Genomic DNA, 15,172 nt, shown 5'->3' with positions numbered 1-15,172 from the left:
GACCTCGCCCGCGGCTCCGGCCCCCCCCGTCTCGGCGGGAGTGGGGGCCCCCCGTCCTCCCTCCCGCGTCCGGACGGTTCCAGGACCGGTGGGAGCGGTGCCAGACCCAGGGGCCCTTGATCCTGATTTCCCAGACTTGGGTCAAGGGGACCCCACGCCGGAAGGGGACGATCCGCGTACGCTGCGGCTCTTCCAGAGGGAAGAACTGGAGGAGCTCATCCCACGAATTATTCAGGAACTGGATCTGGACCCGCCGCCAGACCCGCCCGCTCCAGTAGCGCCTGCGGTTGTCACATCCTCGAAGAAGGGGGATCCGGTCCTGACTGCCCTGCGGCCAAGGGCCCGGGCATTTCCCATTCACGAGTCGTTCCTGCAGCTTCTCACGAGGGAATGGGATACCCCTGAGGCTTCTCTAAAGGTAGGCCGCGCCATGGAAAGGCTGTATCCACTACCACAGGATTTCCTGGATCTCATCAAGGTACCGAGAGTTGACTCCGTAGTTTCAGCGGTCACAAAGAGGACGACAATACCGGTGACGGGAGGGGCGGCCTTGCGGGATACGCAAGATCGCAAATTGGAGATTTTCCTGAAGAGAGTCTTCGAGGTCTCCGCATTGGGTATGAGGGCAGCGATGTGCAGTTCCCTCGCCCAGCGGGCGAGCCTCCTGTGGGTACAGCAACTCCTCACCTCCCAGGATCTGCCTGCTGCGGAGGCCGCCCAGGCGGATAGGTTAGAAGCTGCGGTGGCATACGGGGCGGATGCCTTGTATGACCTGTTCCGAGTCCTGGCTAGGTCCATGGTTTCGGTGGTGGCGGCCAGACGCCTGCTTTGGCTTCGCAACTGGGCGGCGGATACGTCCTCCAAGTCAAGTCTGGGCTCCCTACCTTTCAGGGGTAAGTTCCTCTTTGGAGAAGATCTGGACCAGCTCATCAAGTCCCTGGGGGAAAACGTGGTTCACCGCCTTCCGGAGGATAGATATCGTCCTTCTCGTGCGTTTGCTTCTTCCCGGACTAGGGCCAGGGCGCAGCGGCGGTACAGGAGCTACAGGCCGGGGGGTTCCCGGCCTACCGCGCCCAGGTCTCAGCCCTGGTCGCGTTCCTTTCGCGGACGCAGGCCCGCCCGCACCTCTCCAGGGGCAGGTAATCCCTCACCCAAGTCCTCGCAATGATGCCAGGCTCGCCCACTCCGCCGTACCCAGGATTGGGGGGCGGCTGACGTTTTTCTACAAGGAGTGGGCGCGGATTACCTCAGACCAGTGGGTCCTGGACACCGTAAAGCACGGCTACGCATTGGAATTTTTCCGCCCACCAAAGGGTCGTTTCATTTTCTCCCCTTGTGGCTCGGCTCTCAAGAGACGAGCGGTGCAGTCAACGCTGGACAGGCTTCAGGAGATAGGCGCTATTGCGCCCGTGCCCTTCGGAGAGGTGGGCTTGGGCCACTATTCCATCTACTTCGTAGTGCCAAAGAAGGACGGATCGTCTCGGCCCATCCTGGACCTCAAGGAAGTCAACAAGTCCCTCCGAGTGGTCCGCTTTCGCATGGAAACGCTGCGGTCGGTGATTGCGGCGGTACATCCGGGGGAGTTCCTCGCCTCCCTGGACCTCACGGAGGCTTACTTACATATCCCCATCCGTTCGGACCATCATCGTCTTCTCCGGTTCAAGATTCTGGACCAGCACTTCCAGTTCGTCGCTCTCCCGTTTGGGCTGGCGACGGCACCGCGCACCTTCACCAAGATCATGGTAGTCGTGGCTGCGGCCCTTCGGAAGGAGGGTATTCTGGTCCATCCCTATCTCGACGATTGGCTCATACGGGCGAAGTCCTTCACCCACGGCCAAGCAGCGGTGTCCCGGGTGCTACAGTTCCTGCATTCCCTGGGATGGGTAGTGAATTTTTCCAAAAGCTCCCTCGTGCCCTCTCAGCGCTTGGATTTCTTGGGGGCGACCTTCGATACCCGGATGGGCAAGGTCTTCCTGCGACAGGACAAGGCGCACTCGTTGCGGGATCACATACTGTGATTCTCTGCGTTGCCAGATCCCACTTCCTGGGACTACCTGCAACTTCTGGGGGTGATGGGATCCACAATCGACATGGTCCCTTGGGCATTTGCGCACCTCCGGCCCTTACAGTGGGCGCTCCTCTCCCGTTGGAAGCCACTCTCGCAGGACTACCAGGTGGTCCTCCCGCTCCCTCAGAAGGCCAGGGACAGTCTGGGCTGGTGGCTGGAGCCGTCCAACCTAGCTCGAGGGGTGTCCCTCGACGTACCGGATTGGGTGGTGGTCACTACCGATGCCAGTCTGGTGGGCTGGGGCGCGGTCTGCGATCGCAGCGCCACGCAAGGGACGTGGTCCGCGGTGGAGGCGACATGGTCCATCAATCGTCTGGAGACCAGAGCGGTCAGGCTTGCTCTGCGACATTTTCTCCCGCTTCTTCGGAACCGGGAGGTCAGGATACTTTCGGACAACGCTACCACCGTGGCCTACATCAATCGCCAAGGGGGCACGCGCAGTCCGCAGGTCGCTCTAGAGGCGGCGCTGCTCATGCAATGGGCAGAGCGCCATCTCGTTTGGCTAGCGGCGTCTCACATAGCCGGAGTGGACAATGTGCAGGCGGACTTCCTCAGTCGTCAGCTGCTGGACCCCGGAGAGTGGTCTCTGTCCGAAGAGGCGATGCAGCTCCTCGTCCATCGGTGGGGGGCTCCCCACCTAGATCTGATGGCATCCGCGCTCAACGCCAAGGCCCCCCGCTTCTTCAGTCGGCGAAGAGAACGCGGTGCGGAAGGGGTGGACGCGCTGGCGCTCCCATGGCCGACCCATCTTCTGCTCTACGCGTTTCCCCCGTGGCCTCTCGTAGGCAGGATGATCCGCAGAATAGAAGGACATCAGGGGACGGTGATTTTCGTCGCCCCGGAATGGCCACGACGACCTTGGTTTGCGGACCTGCTACAGCTGATAGTCGACGGACCGGTCCGGCTGGGACACCTCCCCCTCCTCTTGCATCAGGGTCCAGTATTTTTCGAGCAGGCAGAACTCTTCTGTCTTGCGGCCTGGCTTTTGAGAGGCGCCGCCTCCGGCGCCGAGGGTACCCGGAGGCGGTAGTGTCCACGTTGCTGCGGGCGCGTAAGTCGTCCACGTCGGTGGCCTACGTCCGAGTCTGGAAGGTGTTCGAGGTGTGGTGTACCAGTCAGGACACGAGTCCTACTACGGCTTCGATTTCTCAGATTCTCCAGTTCTTACAAGCCGGGGTGGACAAGGGGCTAGCCTATAACTCTTTGAGGGTTCAGGTGTCCGCCCTTGGGTCGCTGTTGCGGGCGGAGGGGTCCCTCCTACAACATCCGGACATTGCTCGTTTCCTCAAGGGTGTCAAGCATCTGCGGCCTCCGCTTCGGGATCCTTGTCCATCCTGGAGTCTCAACCTGGTGCTTCGCGCCCTGTCGGGGCCTCCGTTCGACCCACTGCGCAGTTCAACACTTAAGGACCTTACCCTCAAGACGGTATTTTTGGTGGCCATCTATTCCGCTCGTCGCATTTCGGAGCTGCAGGCTCTGTCGTGCAGGGAACCCTACCTTCGGTTTTCCGATTCTGGAGTTTCGATCCGCACCGTACCTTCTTTCCTCCCGAAGGTGGTCTCTGCGTTTCATATGAACCAGACGGTGGAGTTGCCGTCCTTCTCCTCCGAGCCGAGGTCTCTCCGACTCTTGGACGTTCAACGCACGCTGCGCATCTATCTGGAGGCTACAAACGAGTTCTGGACGTCTGACCATCTGTTTGTCCTTTGGTCCGGACCTAAGAAGGGTTCCCAGGCCTCCAAGACTACCATTGCTAGGTGGTTGAAAGCGGGGATTGCCGCTTCCTACGTTGGGGCGGGGCGGACTCCCCCGCCCTGCATTGTAGCGCATTCCACACGCTCTCAGGCGGCTTCCTGGGCGGAGGTTCGTTCGGTCTCTTCTCAAGAGATCTGCAGAGCGGCTACCTGGAAGTCGTTACACACATTCGCGAGGCACTATCGTTTGCATCTCGCCTCTCCCGTCTCGGGACATTTTGGTGAGCAGGTTCTCCGAGCAGGCCTCGCAGGACCCCACCCGATTTAGGGACGCTTGGGTACATCCCACGGTCTGGACTGATCCAGGTACGTACAGGGAAAAGAAAATTATTACTTACCTGCTAATTTTCGTTCCTGTAGTACCATGGATCAGTCCAGACGCCCACCACATCTGGGTGCTAAGCCTGCTCCGATTTCCGCGACGGGACTGTACTGGTATCTGTCCTTCACCATTGTCACTGTTCACTGTGTTCACAGCTTTACCATTTTCAATGTTTCCTGTGTTCACAGCTCCTCACAAGTTGACTTACTGTTTGTGCAGCCTCCTACACGTTGCTAGGATGCTCCAGTTTTTTGTTGCTATGGTTGACGGCTATTGTTGGCCGGTTTGTATAAACTTGATTCAATACGGGGGTTCTGTTTGTCTACTCGGGCTTTGATATACTCGATACTGAACTCCTGCAGAGGGGGTAGTAGTACTTATGGTGACGCCCCCTCGAGGTTTTTGCTGACTCCATCTGCTGGAATGGGGACATAACCCACGGTCTGGACTGATCCATGGTACTACAGGAACGAAAATTAGCAGGTAAGTAATAATTTTCTTTTGAGGTCATTTCGATGGATCTGAAATTGAGTGGGTTTAATCCTCCTAGTTATGGAGATTATGCTTTTGTTTTGATTTTATTATGCATTTACAGCACTGTGTAACACTGTGAGTTGCCACCTTTCTTTTCAGAAAGATGGTATATATAAATTTGGTTAAATAAAATAAATGTCCTAGTTTGGATGTTACACAAGATGAGAGATTTGGGATTTGCCTCCATGGAAAAGCATGCTGCACTAATTATGAAGTGGAGAAACTAAAGCACAAATAAGGATTTCCACAGAAAGTCAAAGTGGTAACATCGATGACCTTGGGAGACTGGCATGCAAATGGCAGATGACATTTAATTTTGACAAGTGCAAAGTGATGCACTTAGGGAAGAGAAACCCAAATTAGAGCTACAAAATGCAAGGATCCAACATTAGGCATCATCACTTAGAGAGAGGATCTAGGTGACATCGTTGAAAATATGTTGAAATCTGCTTGGTGTGCAGCAGCAGCCAAGATAGCAACTAGCATGCTAGGGATTATTAGGAAAAGAATGGAGAATAAAACAGAGAATATCATAATGCCTCTGTCGAGCCATGGTGTGATCACACCTTGAGTATTGGGTGCAGTTCTGGTCACCACATCTCAAGAAAGATATAGCAGAATTAGAAAAGGTACAGAGAAGGGCGACCAAAATGATAAAGGGGATGGAGCAAATCCCCTGTGAAGAAAGGCGAAAGAGATTAGGACTCTTTCGCTTGGAAAAGACGGCTGAGGAGAGAGAAGATAAGAGATCTATAAAATGAGTGGATTGACATGGGTAAATGCAAATCAGTTTATTCTTTGAAAAAGTACAAAGAATAGGGGACATGCAATGAAGTTAAGACAAATAGAAAATATTTTTTTACTCTGCATAACACTGAGGAACAATTTTTAACATAATTCCTGTTTGATTTTTCAGCTGTGTTAGACATAGTCATGCTGATTTCAAAACTGCAGCTGGTTTTCTTCTATCACGTCAAGTTTTTTTTTTTTCTACAGCCTATCTTTGGCCTGGATCAAAATGCACTAAATATCGCATGCGATAGGAAAAGGGGCATGTTTTATGGTAATAGCACATTTTGCAATAAACAGCCTATCTGGATAACTTTTTCGCACTTTGCGGTAAGTGCCAGAATTGTTGTAATTCCTACCTAGGGCCACTGGGGGGGGGAGAGATGTTTTCACAAAAAGCATTTGCAGTATTTTAAGCTGCTAGGGGAGGCAGGGCATAGCTTACCACCACTGGCTGGGGGGGGAGGGGGGAGAGATATGTATGTTTGGTAGCAGAACTTTACTACTTGTACACATTTTGACTTACAGTAACAATATATAGCCTTTGTATGAATAAATAACTCTTAACAGTATATTCAGGTAATTTTTTCTTTTATTTCCTTTGTATGTACATTTTGTATGATTTTTGGGACAAAGGGAGGGTATCCTGTAACTTAAAAAGTTGACACGATAGAGAAAAACTGGGGTCATTTTTGGATTCAGATGTCAAAAATTAGTCAAAAACAAGTTTCAGATCTAACTCAACGAAAATTGTTCCCCACAATGGAATTCATTGCTGGAGGATGTGGTAAAAACTGTTACTGTAGCTGTGTTTAAAATGTTTGGACAAGTTCCTGGAAGAAAAATTTAATAAACCATTATTAAAGTGGGGTTGGGGAAATCCATGGCTTATCCCTGGGAAATGGTGCTGCATTTCCTGTGTTTGCAGGAGCTTCTCATGAGCGCTCGTGATTTTGTACACTGCAGGGTAGGAGCCTACTCTTCTCAGAGTCTGTCTTTGGCAAGGAACTGCTCCTGTTTCCTCTCCCTCAGCCAGGTGTTCACAAGCCCCGGGGACCCAAAGTGCAGAATGTTAGCTGTTGTGACACCAGCAGACCTCCCACTGCCCCAGAAATGTGCTTCAAGAACATCCCTGGGCTTAGTGGTTGTACTTGTTTGTTGTTTTCATGAAGCCACCATGCCAGAAACCTGTTGTCAGTCTACTCCCAAGCAGGTTTCTGAAGTAAGGCTTGCAACTGCTTTTGAATTTTAGTTTAAATGAAAGGTGTTGCAAAACATATAAATGTTCCTTTTCTCCCCCTTGCAGGAAAAATATTACCAGGCCTTTTGAGGATCAGACGTCGCTGGTAAGGATGCAATACATCTTCCAGTTTAACATGTTAAAAGGGTCAAATGATTGGAATGAATTCAAAGTGATCAAATACAACTGCAGTAAATGAGGGAATTAATACACACCCTAATTCCTCCATGATGTGCTTTTATGACATGTTAATGTATGTGGTATAAACTCTCCGATCTAGGTTAGAATATCTTCTCTTAGAGCAGCGTTTCCCAACCATCTCTTTTCCCAAGCCAGAAGGCTCTAGGACAGCTGGGTGAGGGAGAGAACCCCCTTGCTCCTACCTGCCCTCTGATGTCAGAGAAGGGTGCTCGTCCCCATGCTCCTGCCCTTGCTCTGAGATGAATGTCTGGGAGAAGGAGCTCCAAAGAACACTTTAACTGTAGCCGCTGAGCCTCCGGCTGCAACAAAATCCTGGGTAACCACACCTCCCTCATCCATGTAAAACTCCCAGCACAATCGCAGAGTTCCCTGTACGTACCAGGATCAGTCCAGACTGTGGGTTATGTCCCCTCTCCAGCAGATGGAGTCAGAGCAAAACTGAGAGGGCGGTCCCTATGACTGGTGCGCTCTATGTAAACCTTCAATATTTCTCTGACTCCAGCAGATTAGTTGCACCTTCAGTTCTCCCATTTTCTTTCTGTGAGAATAGTCTTTGATTTGTTTCTCCTGTTTTCTTGTTAAGGTCCATCCAAGTAAAAAGTGTTATTTAAAAAAAAAAAAAAAAAAAAAAGGCAAAGGCTTTTCATTGTAGCTTTGCTCTGCTTTCTATGGGCTGTCCTGCTGCAGGCTTGCAGGCAGAGCTTTCATTCAGTGGCAGACCTGTCATCTTTTTTATTTATTGCTGTATCGTTTTGGGGGTAAGTTTAACTTTCCTTTTACAGGGCTGTCATTTGCTGCCTTTAGGGGTTGAAGTTGGTGGTTCAACCTCTCCCCCCTCGATATCGACCCGCTGCCCGGAAATGTAGTTTCCTCAGGGCAGCACCTAAGCTTGAAAAAAACCCCAAAAACGGAATGGGTCGTTAAGTTAGTCAAGCAGCGCAGGACTTTTATTTTTTTATTTATTTATTTGTTTATTTATTTGTATTTTTCTATACCGGCATTCACGGAGTTCGTATCATGTCGGTTTACATAAAACAAGGGGTGAGAAATACATTGTAACGTAAATAACTAATAACATAAGAGTATACATTAAAAAGTAAAACAAGTGCATGGAAGAAAAAAGTTACAAATAAAACTTTGATTTTGTTCCTGCTATCGAAGGTTTTCGGAGGTCTGGGTTCCAAGCCCTTTTTTCTTGCCTCCATGCTGCGGCTGATGCGATGAAGCGCCTCGGGGGAGCCCGATCGCGGCTCTCCCGGGAAGGCCTGTGTGCTCGGTGCCTCCCTGGCGGGGAGGGCACCTTGAGCCCTAGAGGGCAATCCCCGTCCAACGTGGGAACGGTGGCCATCTTGGATCCACTACTTGCTGCTCCAGCGCTGCCTCCCGGGGATTCAGACCTGGACGGACCTCATTCTCCTCTGGTTCTCTTTCCGGCGCACCTCCCCGACGCAGAGCTGCCCTCAGAGGACCCTCTGGCGATCCCTCCCCTGGAGCCTTTTTCCACAGAATTTATTCTGCTGCTGCTGCATGGGACTTATTTGGCAAGGCTCAGCCAGCACCAGGATGCGGTTTTGGCTCCCCCTCCTCCTAAAGTGGCCAGTCTGGAGGAACTCCCGGAAGTGGCAGGGGGGCCTCGGGGATTAGTACAGTCACGGCCCGGTACAGCACCAGTATTCTGGCTCTGCCGTTCAGTGGCCCCTTCGGGATCCTCTAGGGTTCAGCTGGTTGCCCATCCAACCGATCCTGACCCTCCACCCCCGACAGACCCTGCAGTGGACACTGATCTAGATGACCAGACGCCCTCTGCGCAAGTCGAAGGGGATGTTCCTCGGTTTCTATGCCTTTTCCAGAGCGATGAGATGGTTCCGCTTATCACACATGTCCTGGCCGGATTAGATATTGAGGCCCCCCAGGAGCCTCCTGCCACCAGCACTGCACCGAAGAGAGGGGGATCCCGTCCTACCAGGGCTCAAGCCACCTTCGAAGAGTTTCCTTTTCATCCTATGCTCCTTCAATTGCTGTCCAAGGGGTGGGAGACTCCAGAGGCCTCTCTGCGGGTTGGCAGAGTGATGGACAGACTGTATCCACTCCCCGAGGAGTCCCTGGAACTACTTAAGGTACGAAGGTGGATGCGTTGGTATCCGCAGTCACAGCTTGAACACCTATTCCTGTGACTGGAGGAGCAGCCCTCAGGGATTTGCAGGACTGCAAACTTGAGGTGTATTTGAAGAAAGTGTTTGAGGTGTCCGCCTTGGGAGTTCGGGCTGCAGTTTGTAGCTCCCTGATGCAGCGTGCATGAATCCGGTGGGTCCAACAACTACTCGGGACTCAGGACCTGCCTCCAGGGGAGGCACAACAGGTGGAAAGGCTAGAAGCCGTCATAGCGTATGGCGCGGACGTGCTGTATGATCTTCTCCGGGTGCTGGCCAGATCTATGGTTTCCGTAATCTCAGCTCGGCGCCTCCTCTGGCTCAGGACCTGGTCCGCGGATTTCTCCTCCTAGTCTCAATTCGGATTCCTTCCCTTCAAGGGTAAGTTGTTGTTTGGAGAGGAGATGGAGCAATTTATTAAGTCACTCCGGGAGCATAAGGTATTTAAGTTACCGGAAGATCGTCCTCGGAGATCCAGAACGTATAGTTCCGCGCAGAACCGTTTCAGAGGACTACGGCGCTTCCGCCAGGTGCGGCCAGTGTCCCACAGGCCTCCCTCGTCTAGATCACAGTCCTGGTCTCATTCCTTTCGGGGATGAAGATCAGCCCGAGACACCCTCGCCCAAAGGACTGCACTACATCTTCACAATGAAACATTGCCGGCCCATTCTTCGATTCCCTGGATAGGAGGACGCCTGTCACTCTTCTACGAGGAGTGTCACAATCACCTCAGACCAGGACATCCTGGATATTCTATAGAGCGATTACGCTTTAGAATTTGCTCAACCTCTCAGAGGTGCAGACTAAGGAAACAGGGTGCAGTACGTCGGACACTAGACCGCCTCCTGGATCTGGGAGCCATTCTTCCGGTGCCACTACCGGAACAAGGACTCGGCCATTATTCCGTTTACTTCGTAGCCCCCAAGCAAGAAGGCTCCTTCTGGCCGATCCTGGATCTCAAGTTGGTCAACAGGAGGCTCAAGATACCACACTTCAGGATGGAAACTCTGCGCTCAGGGATTGCTGCAGTGCACCGGAGAGAGTTCCTGGCGTCCTTGGACTTGACGGAGGCTTATCTTCATATCCCCATCCTGAAGGAGCATCAGCGCCTCCTTTGCTTCAAGATTTTGGGGCAGCACTTACAGTTCCAGGCCCTGCCATTCGGCCTGGCAACTGCTCCTCGCACCTTTACCAAGGTGATGGTTGTGGTGGCGGCGGCCCTGAGGAAGGAACGGATCCTGGTCCCTCGACTTTCTGGGAGCTCATTTCAACATCAAAGTAGGCACAGGCTCTCTTCGTCTGGAGTGGGCCCAATCGCTCCTTGCTCAGGTTCAGCATTTTGGGACCTCCGACTTCCCACAGCCTGGGATATCTCCAGTTGCTAGGTTCCATGGCCTCCACGACAGATGTTGTGCCTTGGGCCTTTGCCCACATGCGTCCCTTTCAAAGAGCATTACTCTCCCGTTGGAAGCTGGTATCTCAGGAATTTCAGGCTCCTCTGCCAATACTGCCCCTACCCAAGGACAGCCTCATCTGGTGGCTCGACCTGGATCATTTGCTTCGAGGAGTAGAGCTCGAGGTTCCACAATGGGTACTCGTTACATCAGACACCAGCCTTACCGGCTGGGGCCAGTGTGCGGTCGGCACTCGAAGCAAGGTCAGTGGGCACCAGAACAGGCAACTTGGTCAATCCACCGTCTAGAGACAAGAGCGGTCCATCTTGCGCTGCAGCGTTTTCTGCCCCTAGCACAAGGCCGAGCAGTCCGGCTCCTCTCCGACAACGCCACGACTGTGTTCATCAATCGTTGGAGGGACAAGAAGTCTCCATGTGACTCGGGAGACGAACAAGCTGATGCCGTGGGCGGAACTCCACCTGTCTCATCTGGCGGCATCTCACATTGCAGGGGTGGACAATGTTCAGGCGGCTTTTTTTAAGTTGCCAGCGCTTAGATCCCAGAGAATGGGAACTGTCCCAGGAGGCAGTGGCACTACTCGTCACATGATGGGGGACTCCCCATCTGGATCTGATGGGAACGCAAAGGCTCCATGCTTTTTCAGACGCAGAAGGGAGCACTGAGCAGAAGACTTCTGTGCCCTAGCCCTCCCATGGCCGAGGAACATCCTACATTCCGTGTTCCCGCCTTGGTCCATGGTGGGAAGAGTGCTCCAAAGAATAGAGGGTCACCAGGGGCCTGTGATCCTCGTGGCTCCGGAGTGGCCTCGTCAGCCATGGTTCGCAGACTTAGTCAACCTAGCGGTGGATGGCCCGTTGCGCCTGGGGCATCTGTCGAATCTCCCACGGTAGGGACCAGTATTTTTCGACCTGGTGGTTTGCTTCTGTCTAGCGGCCTGGATTTTGGAACGGCACCAGCTGAGGAGAAGAGGGTATCCAGCGGCGGTTATCTCCACTCTTCTCAAGGCTAGGAAGCCTTCCACCTCCAGGTCCTATGTCCGAGCTTGGAAAGTGTTTGAGGCTTGCTGCCAGTCAACAACTCTCAATTACAATAAACATTTGCCATTAGTTCCTTATTCATTTACAATACGTAGCATGGTACATCAGTTATTTACCTTTCCTTAGACATAACCATATACATATTGTTTCCCCTCCCCACCAAGTGCATTACTCTGAATATGTAAGGTATTATGATAACACAGAAAACATAATACACAGGAAAAATGAAGTTACTCTAACCCAGTGGGTCTCAACCTTTTTTCGGCTGGAACACACCTGACAGATGGTTCTCACATGTGTGACACACTGAACATGTGACCGTCACGGGGCTAAATGTAAACATGCACTCTGCATCCACAGGAATCCCCTCAACCCCCAGCAATGAGTGTAGAGCAGAACTAGGGCATTACCCATAGAACTCACCATGCAAAAAAAAGATATTCTGGTTCTGATAACATCTCAGTAAAAGCAAAACAAACTCCCTTTACTATCAGGCACAATAGCCCTCCTTATGAAAAGGCAATAATTTACCACTAATGCATATTCTATTGAGAAAACACAACACACAAGATTGATACAAAAGTCTACGTGCTAGTAAAATACCTCACCTGGGTCACACACACATCCGACCTTCACCAAGAACAGAAAGACCACACATTATAAATATGGAGACAAATTGGAATGGAAAACCAACAAAAGCCACTCTGCATGCAGTGCGAACCTTGAGAAATGTAAAGAGAAATATAGCACCTAACACAGTCCCAGGATCTGCAATAATGCACAGAAACTAATCTGCACAAAGTTACACCTGTATTATGGAACACATAACAACCCTATCTATGAAAAGTCCTTAACACTAATATACCTCCTATTAGGGAAGCAGAACAAGCCAAGCTGCTATAGATCCCCACATAAAATTACTGTAAAACTATATTAATAAATGTTTCAAAACAGCTGATGAACAGAATAATGTAAAACAATTAAAACTCATAAAAATTATTAAACATTTCCAAATAACAATAAAATATTTCAAAACATCGCACATATCACATAATACTCAATTAAAATGGCAGTCCATCAAGAAAAATAAACTTAAAATGCCACCTTTACTTACCCTCTCCAGCAACTTTCCTACTCCTTTCCCTTGAAAGCACATACCAGGAGCAGCAGGGCTGCTGAAGCTTTGTCCTTACAGTCCTCTTCTTTAGGGCCCACAAGTCACACACATACTCCAATTAACCCTACGACCAGTCTCTGTCTCACACACAGACACCAATCACCTCCCTGCCTAGTCTTATCTCTGTCTCTCACACACACCCCAGCCACCTCCCTGTCCAGTCTGTCTCTCACACACACCCCAGTCATCTCCCTGCCCAGTCTCTGTTTCTCACACACACACTTTGCTTTGAGCCCTAAGGCTGTTTTCCCCTTTAATTTCGCAGTGGCAGATTTCCCAGTGCTGCCACTGCCTTCTAAGCCGCACTGAAGCAGCAAACATTTATTTCAGAAAAATATGCCACAGCACTCAAGCCTTTCTTCTGGCTGTCGGTATATCCCTAAGCTCCCGCAGCCCCCCCATCTGCCTGCTTTTACGGCTGCTGGGAGCTCCAATTGCCCCATCTGTAATCAGCATGGCTGAGTGCCACTTATACTTTAATTGCGGCTCTGCCGCACTCACTGTTGCATTGGTGGGGGTAATCTCCGGAGCAACCGGCCTCTTTGTGCTTGCAACTCACTGCCGCTTTGGGGAATCCCTAGTCTATCACGATTCCCTGCCACTTTGGAAGTGGGAAATCCTGGCATGGCTGACCTCTTTTTTTTCTTTGTGGCTTGCCGCTGCATTTAATTTCAACACTGGACACTGCCACTCCTCCCAGCCCCTCTCAAACCACCCCCAACCCCTGGCTATGAGATGCCCCCCTTCTTCCTGCCCTACAGGCCAATCAGAGGCTTCCTCCTCCCACTGGCAGGAAGAAGAGAGGAGGCTTCCAATTGGCCCGTGGGGGCGGGAAGAAGGGAGGAGGCTTCCAATTGGCCCGTGGGGGCAGGAAGAAGGGAGGAGGCTTCCATTGGCCTGCAGGGGCAGGAAAAAGGTAAAGGGAAGTATAACTGGGGCTGTGGGACACCGGGAGCCGCGACACATTGGTGTGTTGCGACACACCGGTTGAGAATCGCTGCTCTATACTTCATAAGATACCAGTACCAGGATGCTTGGATTGTGAGTTGACTCTGTAACTCATTCACTATCAGGGCGCAACTATCATCTAACAGTGCGGAAGGTCTTGACATTAAGTATAACTCTAACAGTGACCATAAGTGATACACCAGGATGTGAACGGCCCCCCTACATTCTGGTATGCTTTCAGTAGGTTGTAGTGCAAGGCTGTAATATGTTCCAGATTCTGTATATTACGCAGGCGTCTAATAATAGTCTGTGTCGGGGGAAGGTCAGGTCGTTTCCAATCGTTGCTGGGGAACTGTCAGCCCTTCGATGGTTTTCCTAACAGAACAATATGGGGCTCATTAATGCCCCTGACCTCAACTAGTTGAGCAACCCAGTCTGCGATATTCCTCCAGTATGGTACAACTATCGGGCACTGCCACCAAATATGAAAATAATTGCCTACATGGCCGCAATTCCTCCAACAGCTGTTAGATATGCCTGGATACATCCTGTGCAAATGGACAGGGGTATAGTGCCATCGATATAGTATCTTCAAACAGTGTTCCTGTAGATTGGCTGATAAGGAACACTTATGAGCCCTGAGAAAGATCTCTTCCCAGTCATCAGAGTCTAGGGGCAAATCAAGCTCCGATTCCCAGGTCAACATGAAGGCAGGTTTACTGATCGGCTGGCCTTGAAGCAGTTTATAAATTTTTGAAACTGATCCCTTTACCCCATTAGCTTGCATGCAATAAGACTCATAGTTTTTCCCCTAGTAAGGCGGTGTGAGTTTTGCAGACTGCGAAGGAATTGGGAAATTTGAGCAAACTCCAAAAAATTTAGGGGGTATGATTATGTGACGTTAGTAATGCTTCTAGGGGCATGACTTTCCCTTGTTATAAGAAGTGTCCCATCTGGAACAATCCCAGAGCTTTCCATGTAATAAAGGCATTTCTGGGTAATCCAATAGGAAATGAAGTGTTATGGAACAAGTGGGAAAGGTGATGATATTGTATATCCCCAACTAGTCTCGCTCGCCACCTTACCCAAACTTTGAGGGAAGTTCTCTACGTCACTAACGTATGTGTGGGTCTGGAGAGTATTTGAGGCCTGGTGCGCGGAACGAGGTGTCCCCCCTTGGGCGGTCAAAATCCCACTAATTCTGGAATTTTTGCAGGATAGCTTGAATTAAAGGTCTGAACCTTAACTCCTTGAAGGTCCAGGTAGCGGCTCTCTCTTGTTTCAGGGGCTTGGTGAATGCAACCCACCTGTTGGCTCACCCTGATGTGGCCCGTTTTCTGAAAGGGGTGAAGCATCTCTGGCCACCCCTATGGTGGCTGATTCCCTTGTGGAATCTTAATCTAATATTAGAATTTTTGGCAGGGCCCTCCTTTTAGCCGCTGCACAGTCTTTCCTTGTGTTTATTAACCTTGAAAACTGTGTTCTGGTGGCTATATGCTTGGCATGTCGCATCCCTGAATTACAGGCATTGTCGTGT

General features: G+C 51.1%; 1 protein-coding gene across 4 annotated transcripts in view; it reads left to right on the top strand.

Annotated features, from left to right (window-relative positions):
• Window positions 1–15,172, top strand: part of RPF2 (ribosome production factor 2 homolog) — a 103,243-nt gene that overhangs the window by 33,370 nt on the left and 54,701 nt on the right. For all 4 annotated transcript variants that reach the window (XM_029595258.1, XM_029595257.1, XM_029595259.1 and 1 more), the window contains exon 4: window positions 6,774–6,813. In XM_029595258.1, the coding sequence (XP_029451118.1) occupies window positions 6,774–6,813 (40 nt within the window). The remainder of the gene's footprint in view (window positions 1–6,773; window positions 6,814–15,172) is intronic.

Source organism: Rhinatrema bivittatum, chromosome 3 (genome assembly GCF_901001135.1).
Source record: "Rhinatrema bivittatum chromosome 3, aRhiBiv1.1, whole genome shotgun sequence".
In the NCBI taxonomy this organism is placed as follows: domain Eukaryota; kingdom Metazoa; phylum Chordata; class Amphibia; order Gymnophiona; family Rhinatrematidae; genus Rhinatrema; species Rhinatrema bivittatum.
Note: the sequence above shows the minus strand (reverse complement) of the source record. Positions and strands in the feature narration are given on the sequence as shown.